The sequence below is a fragment of the Wolffia australiana genome, chromosome 3 (genome assembly GCF_029677425.1).
Source record: "Wolffia australiana isolate 7733 chromosome 3, ASM2967742v1".
Classification (NCBI taxonomy): domain Eukaryota; kingdom Viridiplantae; phylum Streptophyta; class Magnoliopsida; order Alismatales; family Araceae; genus Wolffia; species Wolffia australiana.
The window spans coordinates 16,941,603-16,969,484 of NC_135837.1; the positions used below are offsets into that span (position 1 = coordinate 16,941,603).

The 27,882-nt window shown below is 42.6% G+C and overlaps 1 protein-coding gene across 2 annotated transcripts; it reads right to left on the minus strand.

Moving 5' to 3' along the window:
• Positions 1–18,621: 18,621 nt before the first annotated feature.
• Positions 18,622–22,277, minus strand: LOC144701111 (serine/threonine protein phosphatase 2A 55 kDa regulatory subunit B beta isoform-like). Of its 2 annotated transcripts, none has more exons than XM_078572820.1 (14): positions 21,703–22,277; positions 20,997–21,100; positions 20,812–20,904; positions 20,617–20,736; positions 20,341–20,550; positions 20,173–20,264; positions 19,968–20,086; positions 19,767–19,890; positions 19,559–19,682; positions 19,416–19,484; positions 19,258–19,349; positions 19,112–19,189; positions 18,957–19,024; positions 18,622–18,881 (listed from the first exon to the last, which is right to left on the minus strand). In XM_078572820.1, exons 1-14 carry the CDS (start codon positions 21,821–21,823, stop codon positions 18,754–18,756), a joined length of 1,542 nt encoding a protein of 513 aa, XP_078428946.1. In that variant the 5' UTR covers positions 21,824–22,277; the 3' UTR covers positions 18,622–18,753. The 2 variants fall into 2 exon arrangements, with proteins under 2 accessions (XP_078428946.1, XP_078428945.1); XM_078572819.1 differs by having other exon boundaries at positions 20,812–20,910.
• Positions 22,278–27,882: the final 5,605 nt, after the last annotated feature.

A 27,882-nucleotide genomic window follows, 5' to 3' on the forward strand; every position in this document is an offset into this window, starting at 1 on the left:
GGAGCATCGACCCTTTGTGGAATGGATCCATCAATGCCATGGCAGTGATTGCCTCCTTCGCCCACAAGATCTCTGCATACTATGTGATAACACACTAATTTCGGTCTTTATTTCATGTTATTAGCATGATTTATGCATTTCAAAGGCTTAAAATTGGGTTGTTATCATATATTTACACGAAAATAATGCTTTCAAGTAATTTATGATTTTTCCCTAATTTTCTGTTAATTATATGAATTTGTAAGGATTTATTGAAGCTCGAAATAATTATTTTTGGATGAAAATGGCACATTAAAAATTTTATTTCGACATTTATCAACATGGGAATGAATCAGGGAATTTTCTAGAATTTTCTAGAATTTTTTATGAATTTTTAGGAATTTTCTGGGATTTGTTTCAAGAAGAAATGCATTTATTCTATTAAAAAGGGCATATTTGTAAGAGAAAAAAATGTATTTATGCAATTTCTAGACTTTTCGGGGCCTTTTTGCAACATTTCGTTGCAAAAGACCCTGAAAACAGCTCTCGGTCGCCATGGCAGGTGTAAAGATCCAATTTAAAATCATTTAGGGTTTATTTGCAATTGTAGTATTAATTTTAGAGAAAATTGGAGGAGAGAGAGTGCCGAAAGGACATATATACAAATACCTCTGGGCGGCGTCAGATATCAATAATCTGTTTTATGAAGGGCTTTGTTGAAAAAGCGCGCCGGTGCCTTCCGCCGCATCGACGTGGCGAAATCATAGCCGTTGGATTAAAATCCAACGGATATGAGATGTGCGCTACACGCAGGAGGTAAGTACACCGCCCGTGCAGCACATACAACGCGCGTGCACGGGTGGTGACGTGGCGACAGTTTAATGGATAAGGTATAAAGAAACGCACCGGTACGTGCGTAGCGATGCATATGCAAATCCTGCTTTTCGATTTTCTTTTGTTTTTTCTTTTTTCGCAGGTGGGATACGTGGCGCACTGAGAGAGATCCCGCCAAAGAAATTTGAAATGCGGCAACCAATAGGCTGCCGACACGTCATTGCGTGAATTAAGAAATAAATCAATTTTAATCCAATGGTTAAAATTGGTTAAAATTGATTTATTAATAACTTTTGATCCTGAAGTCCGATTGAGATGATTTTTTTATGGATTTGCTCGTCTTGATCCCCTATTTCTATCTGTATGCATTCAGATCTAGCCTACATTGATAGATAAAAATTAATTACTAAACGGGGGTAAAATGGTGATTTTCACCATGTAACCTAGGTATAAAAGCTGAATTTCGAGAGGAGGGGCTCATTCTGGAGGGTGCTTCATCACAGCTGCAAGACAGAGAGGAGTCCCAGCCTGGATCAACAATTTTGGTATTTTTTTCTTTCATTGTATTCAAACTTTTGTGCATTTTGAATGAAATAGATTAAGTTGGTTGTTTCTTCATCTCCATTCTAGTCTGAACTTCTAAATCGCTTGGCTTGAGCGGCATGTACAAGCCCTGATTAGGATTGAGAGGAGAAATTGAGAAATTTTACCTGGGCATTCAATTGCATTACAAAAGAAAATTCTAAAAAATTTAGTTTTAATTCTTAGAATTCTCAATTTCCCCATTTTAGTTCTGAATTATCAATCTGCAAAAATCAACCCAACTCATTTTAAGAACCCTCTTTCAACCTCTCTAAATGACTTCTTGGATCCTTTAATTAGGATCAAAGAAGGGAATTTAGAGCCCTTAATTCTTCTAGTCTTCTCATCTCTTCTATCCCCCTCTCTAAATTCTCACCTAATTAGGGTGACTTGATCCTCATTGAAGATCAAATTCACTCTAATTAGGATCTAAAACACCACAAATAAAATCAAATTGAAATTCCTACTTGCCTCCCTTGGACGACACTCATACTTATCACTATACATATTAAGTAGAGTTTTATAAATTTTATTGCATAAGCCAAAAATTCACAACGATAAGGGCTAAAAAAATTTGCGTAATTTTCACCCCTATTTTTGGCTTATCACTATGCAAGCTTGCAATGCATCGCCTTACACGCTTGTGCCATGTTGGAACGATCTCCTTCATGCAACCGTCATACGCATGTGAATAAATTGCCATCTTCAATTTGCTGGACCACTTCCTCCATGTGTTCTTTAAGGCCGTCTATGAGATATAATACATCACATATCGCCGACGTCACTATCTTGCAAACATGATCGGTGGATATGGCGAAACGTCCAAGGATGGGACATAACTCTTTCACCAACTCCCACTCATCCTTTGACATCTTTGTCGCCCTCCCCTTCCAGCCAAAAGCCTTCGGCACTTCATCAATTACATCACGCTCCTTCACGGTGGCGTCTAACATAGCGTAAGTGCTGCTCCATAGGGTCAGACAGTCGTAAACGACCATGTTAGAGTCCTTGACTTCAGGGTCTTCTTCACATGCCTTTGCATAATGTTCTCTCCGTTGCGTAGAGCTCCGAATACTGCGCACTAGTGTTCGCACCTTTGCAACTACATCACCCACACATAACTCCATCATTGTCGTCAGATGTCATTGTTGTAGAGCTCCGAATACTACATCTGAATTCTCCGTTATTGTCGTCAGATGCTGAGAGCATATCCCCAACTTTGTTGTCCTGGTCGTTGTCGTAGTGGTCTGCTATCTTGGTCACGTCGCCTTCTTTGGGGTCTACACCTTGGGCCGAAGGAATGCCGAAGCTTTATTGCCGCTTGCACGACAATGTTCAGAATGTGTGCAACACATGGGACGTGCCTTTTGGCGCTAAACATCAGGTTAATGATCTTTATCTTTCTCGCCATCAATGCCAACATCCTCTTATTCGCCATGGCATTGTCAGTAGTCACGACGTACACCTGCATAAATACCGGCCACATGTAACGTCACAAGTTTAATTAATAAGATAAGCTTGACGCTGAATGCTGACCTTCGGCCGTAGACAGAATTCTTCTAGGGCCTAGAGAACGATAAACGCCATGCTGTCCCCATCATACTTGCCGACGATTTCTCGGATGGCAAGTACCCGCTCTCGGTACATCCATTTATCGCCCACCCAATGGACGGTGATGCCTAGCAGTTCAGTACCATTCACAGCAGTCCACGCATCTACAGTGAGTGACACTCGGTCTACGTTCTCCCGTAGCTTCTTCACATCTTATTTCATGCGACCATGCATTTGGATGGTCAACTGCTTAATGACCTTCGCACTAGGAGGATCCAAGTCGAGAAGTGTCACATAACGCCACATCTCCTTGAACACGACATTCTGAACAATGCTCCACAGTGAATCAGTCATGCATATAAACCACGCAATGACATTCTTCGTTTCCTCTGGCCTATGCCCTCTCATCGGCCCTCGTCGGCTTGGCTCTACCTGTTGTTTGATTTGCATTTTGTCGGATATACATGGCTGATCAGGGTCTTCCAACACCTCACCCTTAGGCTCCGCATGACAAGTAGGATGGCAAGCTTTGAAATGTCGCCAAAATACGTTGGTTTTTTGTCGGCCTGCCGCTTTATCGCTTTTCTCTCATTATGCGGGTTCATCTCCCGGCACAATAAACATGCATAGTATCCATCACCAATGTGTTCAAAGTAGTCAATGATGACTGAACGGTTTGAACGAGGGTGACTCTATACGGCATGAGAAGTTCCTGCATCCATGCATTCAGGACCTATAGTTCCTAACCCAGATCTATCTTAGGTTGGGGCACTCCCTCCGGGTGGATTCATGGTTCTGAAGGCATAATTCGGTAAGCAATTATTTTTTTAATATGGCAACGCATGATGTTGAAGTATGCAATAAATGCAATAAACAAACAAAGATACAATCAAACTAACACAATAAAGCAAGTAAGAGAATTAGAGAGTGGGTGAGAATGAATGAGAGGAGAGGAGAGAGGGAGAGTTAGAGTGTAAGAGAGAATGGGAGAAGAGGGGAGAATTAGAGAGTGGGGGAGAATGAGAGGAGAGAGTGAGAATTACAGGTAAAAAAGTAAAAAAGAAGAGAGAGTGAGAGAAGCAAGGAGAGGAGAGAGGGAGAGTTAGAGAGTAAGAGAGAATGAGAGTAGAGGGGAGAATTAGAGAGTGGGGGAGAATGAGATGAGAGTATGAGAATTAGAGGTAAAAAAGTAAAAAAGAAGAGAGAGTGAGAGAAGAGAGGAGAGGAGAGAGGGAGAGTCAGAGAGTAAGAGAGAATGAGAGTAGAGGGGAGAATTAGAGAGTGGGGGAGAATGAGAGGGGAGAGTGAGAATTAAAGGTAAAAAAGTAAAAAAAGAAGAGAGAGTGGGTGAGAATGAAGAGAGGAGAGGAGAGAGGGAGAGTTAGAGAGTAAGAGAGAATGAGAGAAGAGGGGAGAATTAGAGAGTGGAAGAGAATGAGAGGGGAGAGTGAGAATTAGAGGTAAAAAAGTAAAAAAAGAAGAGAGAGTGGGTGAGAATGAAGAGAGGAGAGGAGAGAGGGAGAGTTAGAGAGTAAGAGAGAATGAGAGAAGAGGGGAGAATTAGAGAGTGGAAGAGAATGAGAGGGGAGAGTGAGAATTAGAGGTAAAAAAGTAAAAAAGAAGAGAGAGTGGGTGAGGATGAAGAGAGGAGAGGAGAGGAGAGAGGGAGAGTTAGAGAGTAAGAGAGAATGAGAGAAGAGGGGAGAATTAGAGAGTGGAAGAGAATGAGAGGGGAGAGTGAGAATTAGAGGTAAAAAAGTAAAAAAGAAGAGAGAGTGGGTGAGGATGAAGAGAGGAGAGGAGAGGAGAGAGGGAGAGTTAGAGAGTAAGAGAGAATGAGAGAAGAGGGGAGAATTAGAGAGTGGGAGAAAATGAGAGGAGAAAGGGAGAACTAGAGGTAAAAATATGCAAAGAATCAGAGAGTGAGAATGAATGAGAGGAGAGGAGAGAGGGAGAGTTAGAGAGTCAGAGAGAATGGGAGCAGAAAGGAGTGGAGAGAGGGAGAATTAGATAGTAATAGAGGGTGAGAGAAGAGAGGGAGAGTTAGAAATATAAGTTAAAAAGTTACAGAGCGTGAGAGAGAATGAGAGGACAGAGGGAGAAATAGAGAGTAAGAGAGAATGAGAGAGAGAGAATTAGAGAGTGGGAGAGGATGAGAGGAGAGAGGGAGAACTAGAGGTAAAAATATACAAAAGAATCAGCGGGTGAGAATGAATGAGAGGAGAGGAGAGAGGAGAGAGGGAGAGTTAGAGAGTTAGAGAGAATGAGAGCAAAAAGGAGAGGAGAGGGAGAATTAGATAGCAATAGAGGGTGAGAGAAGAGAGGGAGAGTTAGAAATATAAGTTTAAAAGTTACAGATCATGAGAGAGAATGAGAGGACAGAGGGAGAATTAGAGACTAAGAGAGAATGAGAGGAGAGAGGGAGAATTAGAGGGTACGAGAGAATGAGAGGAGAGAGGAGAGGAGCAAGGGAGAATTAGAGTAAGAGAGAATGAGAGGAGAGAGGAGGGAGTGAGGGAGAATTAGACAGTAAGAGAGAATGAGAGGAGAGAGGGAGAATTAGAGGTTAAAAAGTGAAAAAGAATCAGAGAGTAGGAGAGAATGAGAGGACAGAGAGAGAATTAGAGAGTAAGAGAGAATGAAAGAAGAGAGGAGAGGAGAGAGCGAGAATTACAGACTAAGAGAGAATGAGAGGAGAGAGGGAGAATTAGAGGTAAAAAAATGAAAAAGAATGATCATTGAACATTGGAGGCTTTTAGCGATGTACATTTACTCTCAATCAACTGAATCCAGCATTGGAGGCTTTTATTGATGTTCTGTTATTCAGAACATCTATAATTTCCATATGCAAAAAACAAAGAACATCATTTATGAACTCTAACAAAGAACATCTTTTAATTTAACTATAGCATTGGGATGCAATGCTATAGTCAATTTAACTATAGAACTGGCTACTAAGAATCAGCAAATGAAGTAGGAACAAAAAAAAAGAAAATTTAGAAGAACTAAGAGGCATAGAATGAGCGCGTTAGAGGCAAAATAAAAAAATGATCCGATGACCCAGACAAACATGACCAAATGTACCCGCGGAGTTTGCCGTCCGCCGATGCTGCCATCCACCGACACCGCCATCCACCGTCCGCCGTCTACAGCTCTCTTTCCATCTTTTTGTATTTTGGATTCAAATTTTTGAATCCAAAATACACAAAATTAACTTAAGAATGTAATTCTATGTGGATATCAAAAACTGATATCCACACCCAATATCCGATGTCGTCATCCTCCCCCCTGAGACGGAGACTGATGACGACAGAGACGGATATCGGTATCGGATATCAGCACTGTAGCAACCGACATCCGATACCGATATCCGATATCTGGATATCGAAATGAACGGATACTGGAAATTGCCTTTTCGGTATCTGATACAGCATCCATTCCGATAGCGTCATCCGGTACCGGTATCGGGACGGGTGAATACTACATACCGCGTAGAATACCGCCCCCTCCGGCTGGCCCCGGGTCCCCTTTGGTCATACCATCCACATTCAGCTTGAGCTAAGAGAGAGGTCATATAGCAATGAGGCATGGTGCCACATTATCTAAGATCATTACATCAGTACTCCCAAAGATAAATGATGCTTTACCTCTCAAAAATGTTCCAATAAGACTACCACCGTAGACTTGACAAAAACAGCTGAATATGTTGCTTTAGCTTATGTCAGTAAAAATAGGTTCATTAAACACGTGACTAAATAAGTTCATCATTATCCTTGTCATGATTTCATTTATCTTAGACCTTCTTCCATTCTTATGTGACTCAACACAAGTTAAGACCATCTATAATCCCTTATACCGGACTCATAGTTTGTAATCAAAACACAACTACCTGTCCACAAGATGTCTCTTCTATCTCATATGTGAGGATCAATTACACAACTGTGACAATAATCAACATAATTAACAATTAGATATGAAATTATGCAGGAATTTATCTCGATCAATTTAACAAACTAATTCTCAAAATAACACCTAATATCTGATAATTATAAGTATCATGCTATTTCCAGTAATAATTACATTCATTTTATGTGCTAATTTTTGTTGAAATCATCATAAATGCATGTTATTGGTCAAAAAAAATTATTGCACCTTTATAATGGATTTCATATTTTTCTACATTGTATGGTATTTCAACAAAATTTTGTAATATTAGTTTCATGATGAAAATATCTTTCAAGTCAAAAAATATTTATTTAGAATATAAATATTTAAAGGGGTCTAACTTGGACCCCCCATTCTTCTCAGGGGTCACCCTTAGATTATGTTCCTAATTACAATTAATGGAGTGATTATCTCATTCAAACTCTCATTTTGGTATGTTCTCGTACTCCAAGAGAGAAAAATTGAAGGAGTGACATTCAGATCAATACCCAAAAAAAGCACCACTCGGCTCGTTGGGCACATGGCGATGAGGTTAATGTGACCTTAGTCTTTTTTTCTAAGTTACATCCTTTTTTCCTAGGTTATCATCACCAAAAATAAGTTTTCTCTTTCCTAGGTTTACACTACTATGCATTCCAGCTCCAACTCCACCGTTCATCAGTGCGTATCCACCTCAGTCTTTGTTGCACTAGAGACAATAAAATTGGCATCGCTCTTTGCTGCTCTGTTGCTTGTTGGTGTGTACTGATGATCATCTCTATCGCAATCAGCGGAAATATTTCTTTCATCCGCTCCATCCCACTCACACACAATGCCATGAATCATCGCCAAGTGCTGCCAAAGCTCCGATAATATTATTTATTTAAATTTAATTAGTATTTTGTGGTATAAAATTGATTTAAATTATTTTTATAAAATCTGATAAATTAGAATGATTGGAAATTGATTCAAGCCGACGACCGAGTCGTCGTCCGGACGGTACCGAGGTGAGGCTCGGGTACTGGTGCTAGTGTGGACTTCGTCGAAGACGTCGTCCGTCGGTGTGGATCTACCAAGATGCGATTATGTGATGCGATGAAAACCCTAGGTGACGGTACATGCAGGCCCCGACTCGTGAGATTCTCCAGGCTCCGTGCTCCGGCGGGGTGACCGATGATGGTGACGGTGACCTCCTGACCCTCGTCGGAGTGACGAAGTAGTCTACGGTGCCGAGCAGATCAAATCCGTCGGTGCTCTCACGTAACGAACGGGCTCTGCCCGTACCGAGGGAAGACACTCATGGGACACACTCATGTCCGTTTACTCTCTCACCTACTCTAACCTGAGCGCAGTGGAGTGTGTCAACAGATACGACAAAAGATAATTAACGGGCAAGCTAGAGGAGCAAGGTACTCATGGCGCATCGTCCAGTAGTCGTACGCAGTTGATGCGGAGTATCAGGAGGCGGGGTCGGTGGAGCTATACCGGTGGCGACTCGGCGTTGCTCGACTGGCGGCGTGGCATGGCTGAGAAGCAGTGGTGCAGGAGTAGAGTCGGCAGGGGAGAGGCGCGGAGCGCGAGCGACGCTCGGGGCGGCGCAGAGGCAATGGCCCTCGGCGCGGTGCAGGGTGGCAGTCCTTGGGGCAGCGCGGAACTGCAAACCTGGGGGCAGCAGCCTTCGGGGCGTCGCGGGACGGCGGCGCTTGGACGGCAGCCCTCAGGCGTCACGGGACAGCGGCGCTCGGGCAGTGGCCCTCGGGGTCATGGGACGGCGGCGCTCGAGCGGTGGCCCTCGGGCGTTGCTGGACGGCAACACTCGGGTGGTGGCCCTCTGGTGTCGCTGGACGGCGGCGCTCAGGCGGTGGCCCTTAGACGTCACGGGACGTCAGCGCTTAGGCGGCGGCCCTCGGGCGTCGCAGGACGGCGACGCTCGGGCGGCGGCCCTGGGGTGTTGCTGAATAGCGGCGGTCGGGCGATGGCCCTCGGGCGTCACTGGACGGCGGCACTCAGGCAGTGGCCCTCGGGCGTCACGGGATGGCGGCGCTCAGGCGACGGCCCTCGCGCGGTGCAGGATGGTGGCCGTCGGGCGTCGCTGGATGGCGGCACTCAGGCGACGGCCCTCGGGCGGCACGGGACAGTGGCGCTTGGGCGGTGGCCCTCGGGCGTCGCTGGACAGCCGTGCTCGGGCGATGGCCCTCGGGCGGCGTTGGATGGCAGCCCTTGGCTTCGGCTGCGGAGTGGCGGTCGCCTAGGGTTCCAGCGGCAAAGTCCCGCCAGAACAGGACCCGACGGTACGGGACTCGGCAGGAGGGGACGGGACGGGCAGCAGATGTCGGCCCCGTTCCCATTCCGCCCCCTCTCTCTCTCTCTCCCTCTCTTTTTCTCCTTTTTTTTATTCCTTACTTTCTTCTTCCTCTCACAAGAGGACGGGATGGGATTCCTTCCTTTTCCAAAAATTCAAGAGACTTCTCTCTTAGGGCGCCCTCTCCTTCCTTTATGTAGGGAGGGTGATGGGCCCTAAGGAGGGACCAAAAGAGGGGGAACCCATTAGGAAAGGGGACCCCTCTTAAGACCACTAATACAGACTTCTTAAAACAAAACAAAGGGAAGAAAAGGAAGAGGGTTAGAAGGGGAAAAGACGAAATGAAAAGGGCCTTTGCGAGGATAATGGCCAGAGAAAATCAAATCTATCTAGATACCTTTTGCCCTTGCCTTGACGGGCCGGTTTGGCGGGGCTCGGCGGCGGGTGTGGCCGACGACGGTGGGGCCTTTAGCGTCATCTTTGATGGAGCGGGGTCTCGTTCTCCATTAGAAATATTATTTCTAATCATTTAAGAATTTTTGAATTAATTTTATATAGTTTGCTTCTATGAGTTTATAATAAATTACTAAATAAATATTCAAAAAATAGAAGTTAAAGCAAAAATTCACTTATTGAATACTTGCTCTCTGCGAATTTGACCCTTACTAGTCCTATGCTCCTAACAAAACTTATAAATATTGTTGCATAAGCCAAAAGCCTTAAATGAAAATTTAAACCCTAATTTATGTTTTATCAATATCTATCATTTGTATCTTTATTATAATGGTTATGGGATTAACCATAATCATCATATGCATTGGAGAAGTTATAGCTGGTTATTTTAGTAATTGATGCAAATGATCTCATCATAATTCCCTAATCATTATACATATTCTTGAACTCTAGTATAAACATTGCATGCAAACAGTATCAACCATAATTTTAATAAATTTAAACAAGAGGTAGAAGTATGATTGACTTGTAGGCCATATTTTTCCATCACCAAAACTATACTCTGGTCCCCATCTCTTCTCCATTTACATCAAATCATGTATTCCCATATTTTCCATAATATAGTAGGTTTCTCTCTTTGATGTAGGACGACGTCCGTGGTGTCCTACAGGACGGTCGGCAAGTATCTCTCGCTCTTGGACAGTCGGCGGTGGTCACTCTGATACCAATTTGATGCAGGGCGATGCCGGCCGACGTCCTACGGTGGGAGCGTGATCCGCTCGTCCTTCTCGGGGACGATCATCTCGGACTGCACGTCCCGCTCTGGGGGGTGTCCGGGAAAGGTCCTGTGTGGGGGTCCTCAATTCGAAGAAGCAGAGGGTGTCGTTATCTCCACATGGTTTACGCCCCACGCGGTAGTCGTTGAGGCGTTGGTGGGCCTAACGACCAGTGGGCGGGCACATCCGCCGGCTGGATGACGAAGACGACGGTGAACGATACGGCAGCTTACGGCAGCCGAGGGCGGCGGCATGCAGCGGCCAAGGGCGGCAGCGGATGGTGGCCGGAGGCGGCGGTGGGCGGTGGCAGGCGGCGGCCGGAGGCGGCGGCAAGCGGCAGCGGCTGCGGCAGCGGCGCGAGCGGCGGCGCGCGGCGGTGGCGGCGGCGCGGCGGCGGCAGGGGCGGCGGGCGGTGGCCGAGGCGGCGGCAGGCGGCGGCCGGCGCCATCACTCTTGTTTTACAATTAGAGAGGCAAACTCGTGCTTTTATGATGCACAAATGACATAATATCTGAGCATTGGTAGCTGGATTGATACTCTACCTCCTATACAAACAAATTGATAGTATAATGCATAAAATAAGAACCATGAAGCTTTAAAGTACTATCATTAGTGTGAAACTCTCAATTGAAATACTTTTTATTAGGGTAAGAAATCTAAGACAATGATATAAATATATATTATATGCAGATATTTTCAGACATTAATTTGGATGTGAGGTATTAATTCTAGGATCATAATTTGGGTAATTGAGCATTGGATCAAGAGCTTGATAATACATGAACAATGGATAATATCATAATTTCATAAATGGATATATAGTATAAGACTTTAAGATTCAGATTCATAATGTTATTTTAGATTTATTGTCATAATGTTATTTTAGTTTGAATTAGAGTAAAATAACTAATTTATTGAGAGTCTGACGTCATGAAATTTTTTTATATGATGTGATTATTTAGCAATTATATTTTGACCTTCTTGTTGAGAATGTGAAAAATAATGAACGTTTCTGAAAATTTGTATTAGATAGGTAGATTAATATCTTGATATTTTCTGATTGGGGTTCAGAGTGAGATTTAAAATATTGAATATAAACTTTTAAAGCTTAAGAATTATGTAAAATTTTATGGAAATAAAAAACAAAAAAATAAATTTTAGATTTAGTTATTCAATACACCTTGTGGATTTGATTTTTCCTCGCTATATGCTCATAATTAAAATTATAAATATTGTAGCATAAAACATTATAGGGTATAAATATCTATAGAGATAGGTTGAGAATAAAGTGTCCTAAGTCCATTTCACAATAATAATAAGATTCATCATGCACATCATTCTATGTGTGAGGCCTAAAGTGGCCTAAGGTCCAATTTCATGAGCATTAAAATGATATTAGCTACATTATTGATGTCTTGAGAAGACAAAATGAAATATTCTTCTTTCATGGAGAAGATGAATTGAATGTTAAGGGTTATAAAAAATTTGCTTTTCAATGATATCAAAGTCACAGAAATTCTACATTAGAGGTCATGCTCATAAGACATAGAAGTATATCCTATTGGAAAGTTTCCAAGTAGGCCAAACTAAATTTTGACGATGAGAACCAAATACATCACTATAGCTGAAGCTGCGAAGGGGAAATGGTGATTGAAATGTCCATCACTTACCTTGGAGTCATATATATTATCATAGTCCCTATTCCATTATGTGATGTTATTGCACAAGTAAAATTATAGGCCTCATTAGAGGTTAAAGAAATTGAGAAGACACTTCACTTTCTTAGAGATATCACACATAAAAAGAGATTCCATAATGAAAGTGTTCTATTGGCCAGAAATAAAGCATATCCATAGGCAAATATATTAGCTCAATGTATTTTGAGCATCACCAGAAAATAAAAAGGTTGTTTACTAAGAAGAATTGGATTTTCTCCAAGTGGAAGATTGATAAAAATATATGTGCCTGGAAAGCCAACCACACATTCCGCAAATCATTCATTCTTTTTTATATAATCTATTCATTATAGTGAATTTGTGATGCTGATAATGAAGTCCATAAATACATGATTTTATTTAGTGAATTATGTTAAGAACACAATATGGAGAACTCTATTCTTTAAGCATGTGTTCTAAATATTCTTATTCAAAGGATACTCGAGAATGACATCAAAGTATCCATATAGAATAACACTGTCTACTTTCATTCATGTGATGAGTATGGACAGTGTCGTAGCCATTCATGCGGATACACTAATGATAGATTGTGGTGCTCTTTAGCGGCAAGAGTTCATTGGATTTTCTTGTATGAATTCCCAAAATAATATTATACCTAAATGTCAATCAGGTTGATTTTCATTTCATAGTTGTGTAATGGGATCCTAGACTTGAGGCATGAAAATGTATTGTGGATGGACCATTGTACTTTGACTATGGCATTTAATTATAAAAAGGCTTAGTTTGGTTTCGACAAGACGTTCAAGAAGATGATTGAGTAGTCAACATGGGATTCTCCACTCTCTATATAAGATGAGATAGATCAAGGAAGACAATGCAATGAAGTCCTTGGCAAAGGTAGTAAAATATTTAGAAGAGTTCTCTGATGATTTCTATATGCATCACTAATAATTGAGACACCTAATTAGGGTTTCATTGTCATCCTAGGAGTATCAAGTAGGCAAAAGAATATAAGTACACGGTAACCGATGACAGACAGGTTTTATGAGCGAGTCGATACACATTTCGTTATATCTTCTTGAGCACAAGGAGTAGCTTAGAGACTGGACTGATCAATTGGGCTAAATTGATATGCCATTAATCGATCAATATGATGATTGAATTAATTAATTTGGAAGGCCAATAAATTGAGTAATTAGAGTTATTAATTGGATTGATACATTGGCTTAGAGTTGTTAATTGGTCTTTTGTACATCATAATTTATACTTCAAAGTTTGGGGGTTAGATAAAAATACCCATTAAAGATAAATAAGGGAAGGCCTTAAAGAAAATTCACCTCAGGCCAATATTATTTAAGGCCCTTCCACTTCTTTTTCCTTCTCCCCTTGGATTCTCTCAATTTTCAATGTGATTGGAATGGTGTAACGACGACTGTGGAGCATGAACAAATCCCATTAAGAGGATGGATAATACTTAATATACCAGGTATTTGATGGACAAGTCAATAGTCTGTACACGAGAGCAACTCAACAAGTCTCACTCAAGGATCCAAGAGATCACGAATCCAATCTAGGGCCATGTGATTTGGTAATCACGTTTTGTATAACATTTTGATTCCACTCAAAGTCCTCTGATACAAGAATCCCTTGATTATCATCCAAATTGAGGCAGGAGAATCCAACATAAAATTCAATAAAAATCATGTAACCATTTCAAAAAATTTAAATGATTATTTATTGATTTTCGAACATGAGTATTATGTTTATAATTCATATATAGGATGATTGAATTATGCTTTAGTTACATTTGTTCATTTGATTTAGAATAAGTAATACTATGTTGTAGAGTTTTTATGGAGTGAAGAACCTATAAAAACTCAGATGGACTTTTTGTTGAATCCCTAAGGCTTGATTGAAGAATATATGGTGATTTGGGGGTTATAGCTTTCACTATGAATAATAATGAAGATAAACTCGCATACTTTCACCATACATGAGACATATGTGAGTTTAGTATCTCCTAGATGAATAAATATGTGATATTTGATATTACAAAGTGCCCATCATGACTGTAAAGAGACAAAAAACTAAGCCCCTTTATAAAAATTCTAGCCATAGTATGAAGATTATCAACTCATGTGTGGTCTTCCTTCATTGTAGTCTTAGTATCTGAATTTCTTTGAGTTGGGCTGATGCAAGGTGGGGTAGAGGAACCCTGAAGTTTAGTTGAATGAACTCCATAGCTGCATGAAGATACATTCCATTCAAGTGAAGAAGGTAGTTATCCTAATGACTCAGTTTTTGGTGGAGAAAACTTCATGTCACATGGGCTTTAGGGACCAAAGTAAGGTCAGCTATTTCAAGAAGTTATATTCCCACTATATGGACACTTGTCAATATATTATGATTCACCCAATAGAGAGGTTATTCAGGTGTCCATCCTTCTCTCTTGGACATCCTCTCCTCATGGTACAATCAGAACAGAAAGACGATGATGGTGGAACAAAAATGCAGTTCATCTGGATGAAGAGTAGGATAATTGATGTGCCAAGCTAAGTCCACCCTCCTCCTCTTCCTCCTCCTCCTCCTCGTGCGGGCATTAACACGACACATGGAGGACGTCATGAAGCGGATAGCTAAGTCCACGTTGTTCACCGACAAGAGACTGCCTCAAGATGAACGAGCATCATTGCTGCATGCAGTTGTCGTCGTGCTGACAAAACTAGCCGACTATGAGAAGTTCTTGTGGAACAACAATGTCATCCTCGCTGTTGCATTACTTGACCCCTTTTGCAAAGGGACAATGTTTGACGAAGCATCCTATTTGAAGGTCGAATCCTTTGTTCGAGGAATTATCCCTACTACACCAGCATCTTACCATGACCGATACAGCACAAGCATGCCCCGACAACAACAACCATCAAAGGCTTGGGCCAGTGAGGCCCTTAGCAGTGAACGGTCTACAAGGACAACCTCACCAGCTTTTCCTTTGGAGGAATTGAAGACATTCCTACGTACAACATACCAAGGAGGGGGAGATTCTGCACGTGCCTAGTGGGGTACTAAGGGTGTTCTTATCTATCCAACATTATCAAAAATTGCAAGTGAATTTCTATCAATGTCTGTTACAAGTGCTCCTTCAGATCAGTTGTTCTCCGCGGGTAGAGCAGCTGTCACTTACGAGAGATCGCATTTGGAGGATATGAGTATTGAGGTACTTGTCTGTACAACAGTTCCAGATATCAGAGCCACACATCCTAGTGAGCCGTAATCTGTTTTCAAAGCCATGGGTTGACCACATCTACTGAACCCGCTACAACTTCATCCCAGCAATGATTAATCTTGTCAAGTTTCAGGTCGCCCACAGCCTCTATAAAAGGCAACATCCATCACCCAAAGGCGACACCGGGGGAAACGGATAGCTTGTGGAATGAAAGCCTATGATGTTCGTTATGTTTATGTACCATGGGTGTGTCTTATAATGTACGTTTCGTTAAGTTCCCCAACTTAACATCAATGTGGAACATTATTTTACCATTAATTTCATAACACTGTTTCATCAATATACATACACTGCCCATCAATGTTCATATTGTGTGTCGGCCATTATCCGTTCTATTTTCTGTTATCCATTACAAGTACTATTCCATACACGTCATCCATTATCCGTTCCTACATCAAATTTGATATCGTTATTGTTATCCTCTTAACAATATCGACAGCCGATATCATTATCAAACTAACGATATCCGGAACTATTATTCGTCCAGTAATTAATAGTTATTGATATCCGATACCGATGTCGTCTGCGTCCACCATTTGTCTTCGAACCGATAACACGTTATCCAATTACGGATAATGCATCCGGATATCGTTAGTAACACCCTACTTCTCATAGTGCTCTGATATAAAACGTGAAAAAGATGACACAAACGAAGAGGAGTTCATGGAAATCAAAAGGAGAGAGAAGCAAGAACCAAGATAACAGTAAAGAGGCTCAGGATGGACAAGAATGCTACCCTGGATTCAAAATACCCTATGGAGTTAAAGGCAGTCAAAAACCCTAGGAACAAAGAAGGTCCATTTCAATATCAAAGGTCTGGTATTGAACATTTTAAAGGCCTCCGATGATTTTTATTGATTGAAACATCCTGAATTTTCGTATTATCCATACATGATCATTGATCTAATCATTGTGACATAGATCGTCAGACCATGTAGACATAAGCATAAAGAATCTCATCAGAATGAAAAATCAGTTTTATCATTATCTTCATTAGCCCAAGATCTTTGTCTTGATGATGAGATAGTTGAAAATCTTGAGGATCTAGAATTTTTTTATTTGATGAAATATATGAAGAAAAATGAGTTGTTTAGGAATGTTTGATCTTTATATTTTCATCACGCTGAAGTCATTATCAGCAAGAGGATTTCATCTCAAACGAGTGCAATACTCAAATGGAAATTTTGGGTTTATGGAAGATATTTTATAGGGAATGTAGTATCTATCGGATAGTATTTTTTTGATGGACAAAGTTGCAAAATTTTCAATGACCCATGATGATATTGAAAAAAAACCAGCTTGAGTATGATTCTAAAAATGAACAAGGAAAACATTTGATGGCCCATTTGATGGCCCATTTGAATTGCCTGCTGGGGTTCAACTTGATAAATAGTTGAATCAGATGACAAGATATTCAGAAGAAGATTTGATAACTATGAGGGAGGAAAAGCTTATCCCATGTGACGTATCATTCTTCTAAAGAGTTCTTGTAACAATGCTATTCATAAAACCCAATTGGCTATTATCAAATGAGTATTCTACGACAATGAGAGGGCTCGGCCAAAGAACCGAAGAAAGTAAGTTAGGCAATAATTTAATGAAGACACATCAAGCTCACACATGTTCCTAATAACAGGTCTTGAGCTACCTTCTGATCACTCTTCTCCCCCAAAGCCTGCTCAGTTCTTTGACCAAAGAAAATGAAAACCATGCTCATTGATGCAGGATGACAAGGACTTAAGCAGTGACACAACTAAAAGCCATTAGGGTTGGATAAAGCATACCAAAAATCGAACATGATCGCTTTAAACTTTAAATTCTGAATAAAATAATGATAATGCAGCCAGTTCTCTCGTTGAGGGTAGTACTTTCTTACAACGACTTTTGTAAAAGCAAAGCCTAAATCCAAAATCTTGAATGATCGAGGAGAAAATGAGAACATGTTCCACTAACCAATTCCAGTACGTCAGACCATGGTGACAATACATAGGAAAATACTAGACAAAGTATTGCAGATCCAACTGCGCTGTAAGTTAGTGGGAAGGAAGTTTGTGGGGGAAGCCACCCCCTTTTTAGGTTTCAGGGTAACACCCCAAAACCTAAAGACGCAACATGCGTAGGGTGGTGGTGTTGCGTGAGGGCTGAATTGGACAAGTCAAACAACATGGTAGTATATCGACTGGGAGGCGCAATGACGCCAGATTGCACAGGGTGACAGGGCAGTGCGTGCAGATGCAAACAGGTGTGATGGAACAAGGTGGCAGGGCAGCTCAGTGACATAAAACGATGAGCCCCCTCCTAAGGGTGACGGCTGTAGAGAGAAAATCTTGAGAAGGAAAACATGCACTTTCAAGATCACCTGATGATCCACATAACAATGGCCTATTTGTCGTAATTGGAAGAGAGAAAATAACCCTAAACTTAGAGAAAGAATTAAAAATCAATAATAAACAAAGTTCAGGTCCCTTCTGTGGGGTTAACATTGACAATGAGTCATGAGTTGGTTGTCTCTTGCTTAGATGTTGGCATTGTGTCAGATGGTGGGGCATGGTTGTGTGCCCCGCCACTCAATCTGCCATGATAGACAGTAATTATCATAGAAGTAACATTTTTGACAGTTAGTGGCCTGAATAGGCTCAAACATATGATGAAATCACCCCAAAAGTCATAGATGGAGGTGTGGTCATGGCACACCCAGATTGTCATTGACATAGCCCTGGGAGGCGATGATCCAAACCAGGTTATTCATATCATGACCAAGGACCCAGCCCCAACCTTGTTGCATCCACCAATCCAAACATTCCCCCATCATAAGAGCCCCAGCCCTAAAGAGCAACCCATCCCCAATCTATGGATGACAGTCTCCCCTACCTTCCCCATCCCACCCCGAACAATTATCCTCCACCACCCCCGTCACCTGATTTATCAAAACCCTCTTGTCTATCCTCACAGCTGAGTGAATATCCACCTTGAATACTTTAGAAATGTGTGACTGCAATGCTAGGCACTTTCACAGTTAGGAAGCCTTACAGTTGAGCAGGCACCATCGGAAGAAGCTCCAGTCCGGGTCTCACACCCCGGCTCCCCATGAAAGGCCTGCATGAAGATGTCGCAAAGTAAGATAGAGAGGAACACCAGCGAGCTCAACCAGTGACCGCGCCAGGGTCCCATGGAATAACACCATGGTGACAGGATAGTTTGTCAAGGCTGGCTCCGCCTCTTCATCTCCCCTCACCTCCAGCCTTATCTGCCTCCAGAACCACTCCTCAAGTCTCCTCCCCCATCCATTAAAACTAAGGAATAAAGAAAGGATTTTTTTTAAGAAAAAATGGATTGGGTTGGACCCCGTGAAAAAGCAAGTCCTTCTCGGCTGGCTTGGTTTCTTCATGGGCTTCAGGCGTAGTACATGTACAGGCTATTGGCTGCGGCGCAGGCGATTGAGTTCTCGGAGGGGTGCCAGGCCAGGTGGAGCAGCTTCGTCGTGAAGTCCTGTGGGTGTCCGTCTGGGTCGCCCTCGCTCCCTGCCATTCATCACCAACAAAACTCGGTCAGATCACCAGTGGTCACCGCTCGGTGATACGTGGCAGCAAACCCACCTCTCCGGACGACTCGGGTCAGCCCCCCCAGTGCCCTCCCTGGCCTTGTAGAGTGCTGCACTTGTCTCCTGCACCGTAAAAAAAAAAAACTTTTTTACTAAATTTGTGAAGAAGAAAAGAGGATCCATGCGACTGAGATATGACGCGGTGCGAACCGCATTGGGTTCCTGCTGGCCTCAAGGGTCGTTGTCTCAGTGCTGCCGGGGACTGTGCCGAACACGCGGAACAGGTTGCTGTGGGGAAAAAAAATTCAAGTAAAAAAAAGGGACCAAACCAGGAAAAACTGGAATCTGGGTTCCACCTGTATGAGCCAGTGGCCACCCGAGACCCATCCCCGCTCAGGCAACACTCAAACTTGTCGAAGATCGAGTCATTCTCGTACAGATCGCAGAGCTACAATAGAAGAAAACCCATTATTTATTGATTCATAAGTAGGAACACAGACGGGTGCCATCAGACCCTGGGCCGGAGATGCTCGTGGACATTGAAGGTAGCCACCGGGCCGGCATCCATGTTGATGTCCCAGAGCTGAGCAAAACATTATCATGAATGTTAATCATAGGCTATATACAAGATTATCTAGTCCCCACGGGGTAGCAGACCTTGAGAGTCATGTAGTCACGGCTGAGGATGTGGCGGCCGTCTCTACTGAACTTGATATCAGAGATGGAGGCGATGATCTCTGTGAAGAAGGACCGAGATCCTGGCGCCTCGTGAACCTCAAACCTGGAATTTTGGGATTCATTAGAATATTTTTTGTGACAAATATCTGTATATTAAAATATCTAGTCAACGAAGACGACGGCTTACAGCTGGCAGTGGTTGTCACACAACGCTGACTGCCTCAAGTCAACGAGCCGGATACAGCCCTTAGAACTGCTGTACGCCAGAGTGTTGCACTGGCGGGGATGAAATTCAGCAGCGGTAATCACCTCTGCCGGAAATGGAAATAAAAATAAATAATTTTGGATTGAATACAAAACAAATAAACAAGATAGCCTAGGAGGTTACCTGTTAAATCCTCCATATTTGAAGGTTTCATGTCAACAATGTTAAAGCTCTGGTCGCTGATTTCCAAGTTCCAGAGATTTATCCGCAAGTCATCTGCTGATATAAAAGTCTCTCCATCGCTGAAATTTGCAAAGAAATACGAAAAATTAAATGCCAAATATAAATGAAATAGGGAAAATTTACGTGGAATCCATTGGTGAAACACCTGTTAACGGAGATGGAGTTTATGTGATAATCATGCGCATGCGCATATACTCTCCTGCATCTGGCCATAAGACTTGTCTCATAGCTCACAGCCTATGAAAGGGAACGAAGACCAAACCAATGAACACGATGAAACTTTAATACAAATTTATTATTTTGTTTCACCTACCGAAGGTAATCGCAATGAAGGAAAACCCCCAGGAGGAAATGAGAGGTGGTTGCTCAAATAATTAACCGATCTCTCTTCATGACCACCATTCAAAAGGTGAGTCCCGGAGCTGGTAGAGGATGTACTCGAACTTGCAGTACTTCCATTTCCTACCGACCGTGGTACATTCAAATTCATCTCTGAAACTCTTTTGACATTTTTTTCTTGCACCTGCAAACATTAAGTAATAACCCATCATCATTATTCACGTCACAAAAATGTTCTAATCAGACATACCTTCCAAAATTTAATCGTTTTATCATTGGTGGAGAGAAGAAACAGAGCCCCATTGGCTGCCTGACACCAGCGTATTTTGTTAATCTTCTCCTCTATCTCTAAGCTCTTCAGGTAGTCAAACTGAAATAATAGAGAGGATTCGTTAGTATATATCTTTCCACTGAAAAATAATGAAAATTAGAGAAAACAACGAACTTCTGGTTCATGGCTTTGGAACTCAGTCTTGTAGCGGAACTCTGGATGTCGCACACGATAATCACGTCTCTCCAGATCTTTTCGCCCAGTTTGCTGCGGCTGATGATGAGAAGTGAGACGATTATACATAAAAAATAAAAACTTCAATAATAATATTCTCTAGGAAAAAAGTAGCAAGGATATACTTCTTTGTTATCTGTCCTTTCAAATAATACAACACGGCCTCCTCTATCTCCGGTTGCAAGATGATCGCCAGATTTATCAAATTCGATGGCCGAGATGATATCAGCTGCAGCATGTTTAAGAAGAAACCATTAACCTTAACTTGATCTGGTAGAAATAGGCGCGCTAGAATCATAGACTTAAAAAAGAACAATGAAGTACATCCGGAAGAATGCTCGCCAAGGGCCGACGAGAATACTTCTACGAGAAGGTAGAATTATCACACCATTGAAGCACCGGTTCAAGAGGAAGATCTTAGATCAAAGCAACTGATTGGCAAAGAAATCACGTTCACCAACACTGCAAACTATTGCATACTTCTCAAGCGATATCACTCTCGAGTTCAAAAAATGCGCACTTCATTTGGCGGGCAAAATTTTAAATTCTCTCAATATCTTTCACAGATCACAGACACAAGCACAATTTCCCCATGCCCAGCAATCCGAATAAACCCCAACATTTGCTCCAAAGGTTTCTCTTTAAGCATAGTCCATCAAGAACACAGGACCAGGAAACAGAGAAAAGACCAAGGACTACAGATCTCAAAAGCAAACAAAATTTCACACCAAGATGCAAGAATGCAACTCGAAGAAGCAATAAAAACCCTAGAACAAAAGCACAAATCGATTAAGCCCAAAAACCAAGGTTATTTCGAGAAAAAAAACTTACCTTCCTGGACCTCTTCCCCCACCGTTCGCTCCCCAAACACTTGAGAGAATTTCCACTCCAGCGGCGACGCCAACGCCGCCGCCGCCGCCGCCGCCGCTTCCTCCCCACCACGACCACTCATACTCGGAAGAAATTCAACCACTACAGAGCCCCAAATCCAACCCAAACTGGGCGTACATCAACGATCCATGCAAATATCACCGCAGATCCCTGATCACCATCGAAGGGGCCTCTCCAGAGACCAATCGTTATCACCGGGCTCGCGAGGAGTACCAAATGCGCAATAATCGACCTTCCCGGTGGCCCTAACCTCGTCCCCTTGGATAATCCACCCCCTTCGACGAATTTGTACGCGATTTCTTCTCTTTCTCTTCCCTAATTACGGAAATGACCTTCCCCAATCGGCGTCTTCCTCCTCCGGTCTCTCATCGCCGATCCGCCATGAACGCGAACTCTGATCAGGATCGCCGCTCCGCCGGCGAGTTCCTTCCTCCTCCGCGGCTGGCGGCGGCGCTCCACTGGCTATGGCGATGGTGATGGCGGCTCCGGCGGGTGTAGAAAACTGGTTAAGGAACGGTGATCTAATTTGCCCCCAGGGCTGAGTTAAATACTTAAATTTGGGGCCCTAACGTCCTCTCGTCCAAGATGACGACAACGGTCCATCATCCTCCCCCAGTAGATGACGATGACGGAACTGAATACTGGTATAGTGGAATGCTCCCTTTGGCTGTATGGCGATGACGATGACGGCGTGTGTATGACGATGACGTTGACGTTGAATGCATGTGTAGAAAACTTTTCTTTTTCTTTTTGGATTCCTGTGAAACTGGTTAAGATCCGTTGACGGATGACGAAATTATGATGGCAGCGTTGTCTGCGGGTGTTTATGACGTCGTCCATCTGCAGAGTTCCTAAAATTTAGGATCATTAACATAGACTCCGAGTAGGGTTGTGCAATTCGTGCAACCATTGCAATTTTGGTGCGATGTGCGGTCCGATTTGAATTTTGAACCTCAGCATACACATGCAAAGGCTTGTGTGGTGCGAATGTGCGGTTCTGTCCAAACTTACAAAAAACAAAAAAAAGTCTCTCACTTCCTCTCAAGTAGACATGGTTGTTCGGTTCCTTTTGTGCGAATATGTGCAAATTGTTCGTTCTGTTCAGTTTTCCGAACAGAACAGTATCAAATTCGAACATATCATCTGACACACTAGTGTGCGGTTATATTGTTCGCTTTGTGCATATTTTGTTAATTTTTGCACAAAAAAACAGAACAAAGAACAGGGCACTGTGCAGTTCTTTTGTGCAAATTTTTTGTTCGTTTCAAACGAACAGAACATAACAACCATGTCTACTCTCAAGAGTGTCTCTCTCTTTAGCGCTCGCTCCTCTCTCTCTCTATCATTCTTCTCTCGCTCGCGTACTACCTCGGTCTTCTCTCCCTCTCTCTATCACTTCTCTCTCGCTCGCATGTTGTCTCGCTCTTCTTTCTCTCACTCACGCTTCTCTCCCTCCCTCTTGATTGTTTTCCTCTCGCTCTTCTCTCCCTCACTCGCTTTTCTCTCCCTTGCTATCTCTAACACTCGGTCTTATCTCTATCTATAGCTCTTTTCTCCCTTGCACACTATCTCACTCGCCCCTATCCTTCTAGCTTTCTCTCATTCTCCCTCTCTTCTCCCTCTATCTTTCTCTCTCCTTCCCTCCCTCTCTCTCTCACTTTTCTGTTGCTTGCTCCCCTATCTCCCTCTCTCTACTGTTCTTCTCTCTCTCTCTGTCCCTCTCTTTTTTTGTCGATCTTTTCTCCATTTTGCTCATTATTCTCTCTCTCCCTCCATCTCTTTCTTCATCATTTTTCTCAATCTCTTGTTCACTCTTCTCTCTCTCCCTTTTTTTCTTCATCGCTTCTCTCTATCTCTCAATCATTCTTCTCTCTATCATGTTCATTGTTCTCTGCCTCTCTCTCTCAATCATTTGTGAGAATTTCTGCACAAATTTGCACCAAACATCACACATCGTTTTTGGTGCAGCTGAAAATTTTCTCTAGTGTGGATATTTGCACTTCACTGTACATCCTTTCTGATGGAGCGCACCAGGCCACCCGATTGGAGACACCTTCAGAGCCGCCATCTTCATCATCGATGGCCCCACCGGTTCGTGTCAAGTCCGATCGGCACGCCAAGTCGCAAGTGAAGACACCCAGGTTCAAAAACTCTGAGTAGAGCACGTCCGCATATTTGCTGTCTTGATTTTCACTAGCACGTGCTCATTATGTCCGTTGTTTTACAGTGTTCGTCTGTCATGTCGTGTTTTTATTCGTATCTTCGTATGTCATATCATTTATTGTCGTCGAATATGTGTCATACATATGTTTTATTTTGTGTTAAAGGGGGGTCCCTATGTATAAGAACCCCCCCCCCCACACCTTGGTAAGGGCACTTGTGCCCTTACCAAGGGATCATTTGCCCTTAGTAAGGGCCATCGAGCCCTTATATAAGGGGGCATGATGGAGCCCTAATGTTTCAGACCCTAGAATTATCGTATTGACATTTTGTTATACATGCGGTCTCACCGAGAGGAAGAAGACGAAGGAGAGGAAGAAAAGGGAGATGAAGAAGGGAGCAAGGGAGGAGAGAAGGACGACGCTGCTGCTACTAGCCCGATCGTCCCCGCCCGGCATCCGCTCAGCCATCTTCGTTTAGTCGCTCACACTGGGCGCTGTCGCACGGCCATCTGTATCACCGTCGGCCTGCGCCCGCCACGACGTTGCTCACCCACGCACTGCCGCATCCCGCGTCGATTGCACCACCATGGCACAACGCTGGTGCTACCGCTAAGCGTCGCCAAGTCAACTCCTGCGATGCTACCCTGTGACCGCGGATTCACCAGTGTTCTGCCTGTTCGCACCATGCGTTGCCATGCGTATAATTCTTGGACTGCCGCCCTATATCTGCAGAGCCATTGTTTGGCAGCGTGCTTCCGCGCACTCGACATTGTGCCCACTCTCTACACGGTGCTCGTGTGGGTGCAGAGCGTCGCTAGGCCCACCTTGTGATGCGCCGCCGGGGACCATTGCTTCTGGGCGAGCCGCTGCATGCCTCGCGTGCTATCGCGCGACCTGCACTTGCGTCGACCGTCGTGCGACACCTGCATCACTATCGTGCATCTGCAGCCATCTGAGCACCCAAGCCGCCCCGCGACGCTGTTGTGCACCACCTAGACCGTGCCGACCGCTAGCGCATCGCCGATAACCGCTTTGTGTCAATGCTGCCCTCGACGATTAGGATGGGTTCCCCACGTTGCCACAATGCCATTGTCACCACTGCGCAGCCTGCATTTATGTCACGCCGCTAGAGCCCAACGCGCCACCTACATTGTTCCTGTCGCTGGTCTGTGTCGTGTCATTGGTGAGCTCCCGCTTCCTCCCCCTCGCCCTCCTCCATCATGCTCTAGCACCACGCCTTCGTCATCTATCGAGCTACACCGTGCTCATCCCCGGTATGCCTCCACCGCACCTGCCCGCAACGGTCATTGGCCCGACGATTATACCAACGATGAGCTGCACCACCAACAAGGTACGTCGCTCCCCATTGCCCGTCAGTTATATTACTTTCTTTAGTATATTTTTGGCTGCACTTTATCGTGCTCGGGTTAGTTTAGGTGAGAGTTTAAATATCGAAAACTACGACTTGAGTGATTTCTTTGGTACGGGTCGAGCCCATCCATTACGTGTGAGCACCTATAGAATTATTCCATTCAGCGTCGTAGTCACCATCGTCACTCCAACAAGGGTTAGAAGGTCACTGTCATTGTCTGCGATCATTCACCCCCAGAGCTCAGAGCTCGGCCAAACCCCATTGTCTGCTTGCACATACGTCTGCCTAGGATCACTACATTATGTAGTTACATTTCTCTTAGGTATTCACCTGTCAAATGACATCACCGATGACATCCGACATCACTTTCTTACTCCAACCTCACCATGGAGCCTGCCCAAGAACGTCGATCTGGAATTTCTAATCCTTCTTAGAGAATGTGGCATTTGCCATTGCTCAAAGCAACAATTGCCTCATCCTTGTTGGCTGATGCTAGATATTTTTCTCTAATTTATGTGATATCGTGAATAAAAACATAGCATTTTAAAAAACCTATCATTAAAAATACACATTGTATACTTCTCACCATTGCCTTTCCCACACTATTCGTCTTTGTCAAGAAAAATGTCTACGCTGTATGTTGATGTCACACAGCCTATTGATTGTCATCACAGGTCGGCAACATCTATTGCGGATGGACGATGAATAAATTACATATGGATTTTTTGCGAATGGAAAACTTCATTCATCATGTCATCCACTAAGGTGATGGTGATGAATGTCGCTTTAGAAAGTTGTGTTGGTAGTGGATGACGTGGTAGAATATTGGTGACGGAGGGTCTTAGACGGGTGTTGAAATGGGACGACAACCATGGATGATGATGGTGATACATTTTTAAATGATGAAAAGTATAAAGAGTGACACACACACGCATACATGATGTGGGAGAGATGTTGGGTTATGTAATCAATCATGGAAAACAAGTTTTTCGATGAATGCAAAAGCGATTATCAATTCTACATTGATCATTAAAACAACACATCACTTGTACCTTTTGGGGAAATTTTTACACCCTTGACTTACTCTGGAATTTTTCTGAAGCCATTCATGCACCCAGTCTCTAGAAGTATCCATGCGATCACATTGTTCTGGGATCTCTACTTCTTATTATTTTAACTCTTCTTGAAAATCTTAAAAATATTCACTATGAAGACACTCTCCTTGGTTGAGTGAAGAAGATGTCATAGTGGAGAAAGGGGGGCAGGCTCCCAATTTCGGCTGTCTGGGTGCTAACAATAAGTACCCCTTCCCTATTTATATTTTACTTAAGTTTTTTTAAAAAACCCATAGAGTAACATATACTCACCAATGCCCTTATGATCTTATGTGTGTGACACTCTAGGCCCATGTATCATTCTAGTTAATAACTTTAGTGAACCAATAACAATTATTAACCAACCTTATTAATTAAATATATCAGCATATAGATTTAATTAACTAAAGACCAATTTAACCTAATTGATAGGTTAAGTTTCCAGCCCGTTGGGAGCCAAGCTACACCTCGTGCTCTAAAAAACCCCGAGTAATGTTTGAAATTTCTCATGAAACCTTTACCATCATCGATTATTGTATATGTATAATCCATCATATGTGTGAGACTCTTGAACGACTTAGGGTATGATTGATAGTCAAACTCTAACCTGTCATTCGATTAGTGCTGATGTGTAAATGGGATCATTAGAGAACTCCTCCAATATCCTCACTACTTTGGCCAGGGATTTTCTACATCTCCGTCCTTGAGTCGATCTCCTCTTATACCTAGGGCGGATGATCCTATCTTGACCACTCAATCATCTCTGTGAGCTTCTTACTATATTTGAGCTTGACTTGTTTGAATCCCATAATTAGAGGCTCGTAAGTTGTAGTCAAAATCTAGTAGTCCATCCACGAGTTGTCCTTGGTGTCTCAGATCTATGGGCCACCCGATACAAATCTACCTAATTGACATTTAGGCATAATAACTGATAAGCTCGAAATGTACGTGTTTATATGTCGTTATTAGGGGTTTCTGAACTTAAGCAATAATATTTATCTTATCCCTTAGTGTTTAAGTAAGGGGTCAAACCCTAGGGAGGCGGTGGTGATATTCAATTTTCTCTCTGATGAGGATTAGAATTCGAAACCTATATGAAATAATGTTTTAACTTCATATAATACTTGTAAAATTAAACTAAAATTCTATCTTTTTGAACTTAAATGATTTTAATAATTCTCTGTTATTTAATGACAGAGATCTAAAATCACTTAAATTTATCTTTTTATTTGATTTAAAATCTTTAATTGTTTTGAATTATATTTTTTTAACGTTCTTTTTAATGAATTTGAAATCTATTTCTAAAATGGATTTAACACAAAATTTTTGTATTTCTTTAATTTGTTTTATTTATCAGAGGATGTTTTACTATTTTTAAAGAATCGAAAAATTAATTTTTATGCTATTTTAAGAGCATTTTTATTATATTTTAATTTTATCCTAATTAATTCAAAATTGCAAAAATGTCCAAAAATAGCAAACCGTGAATACG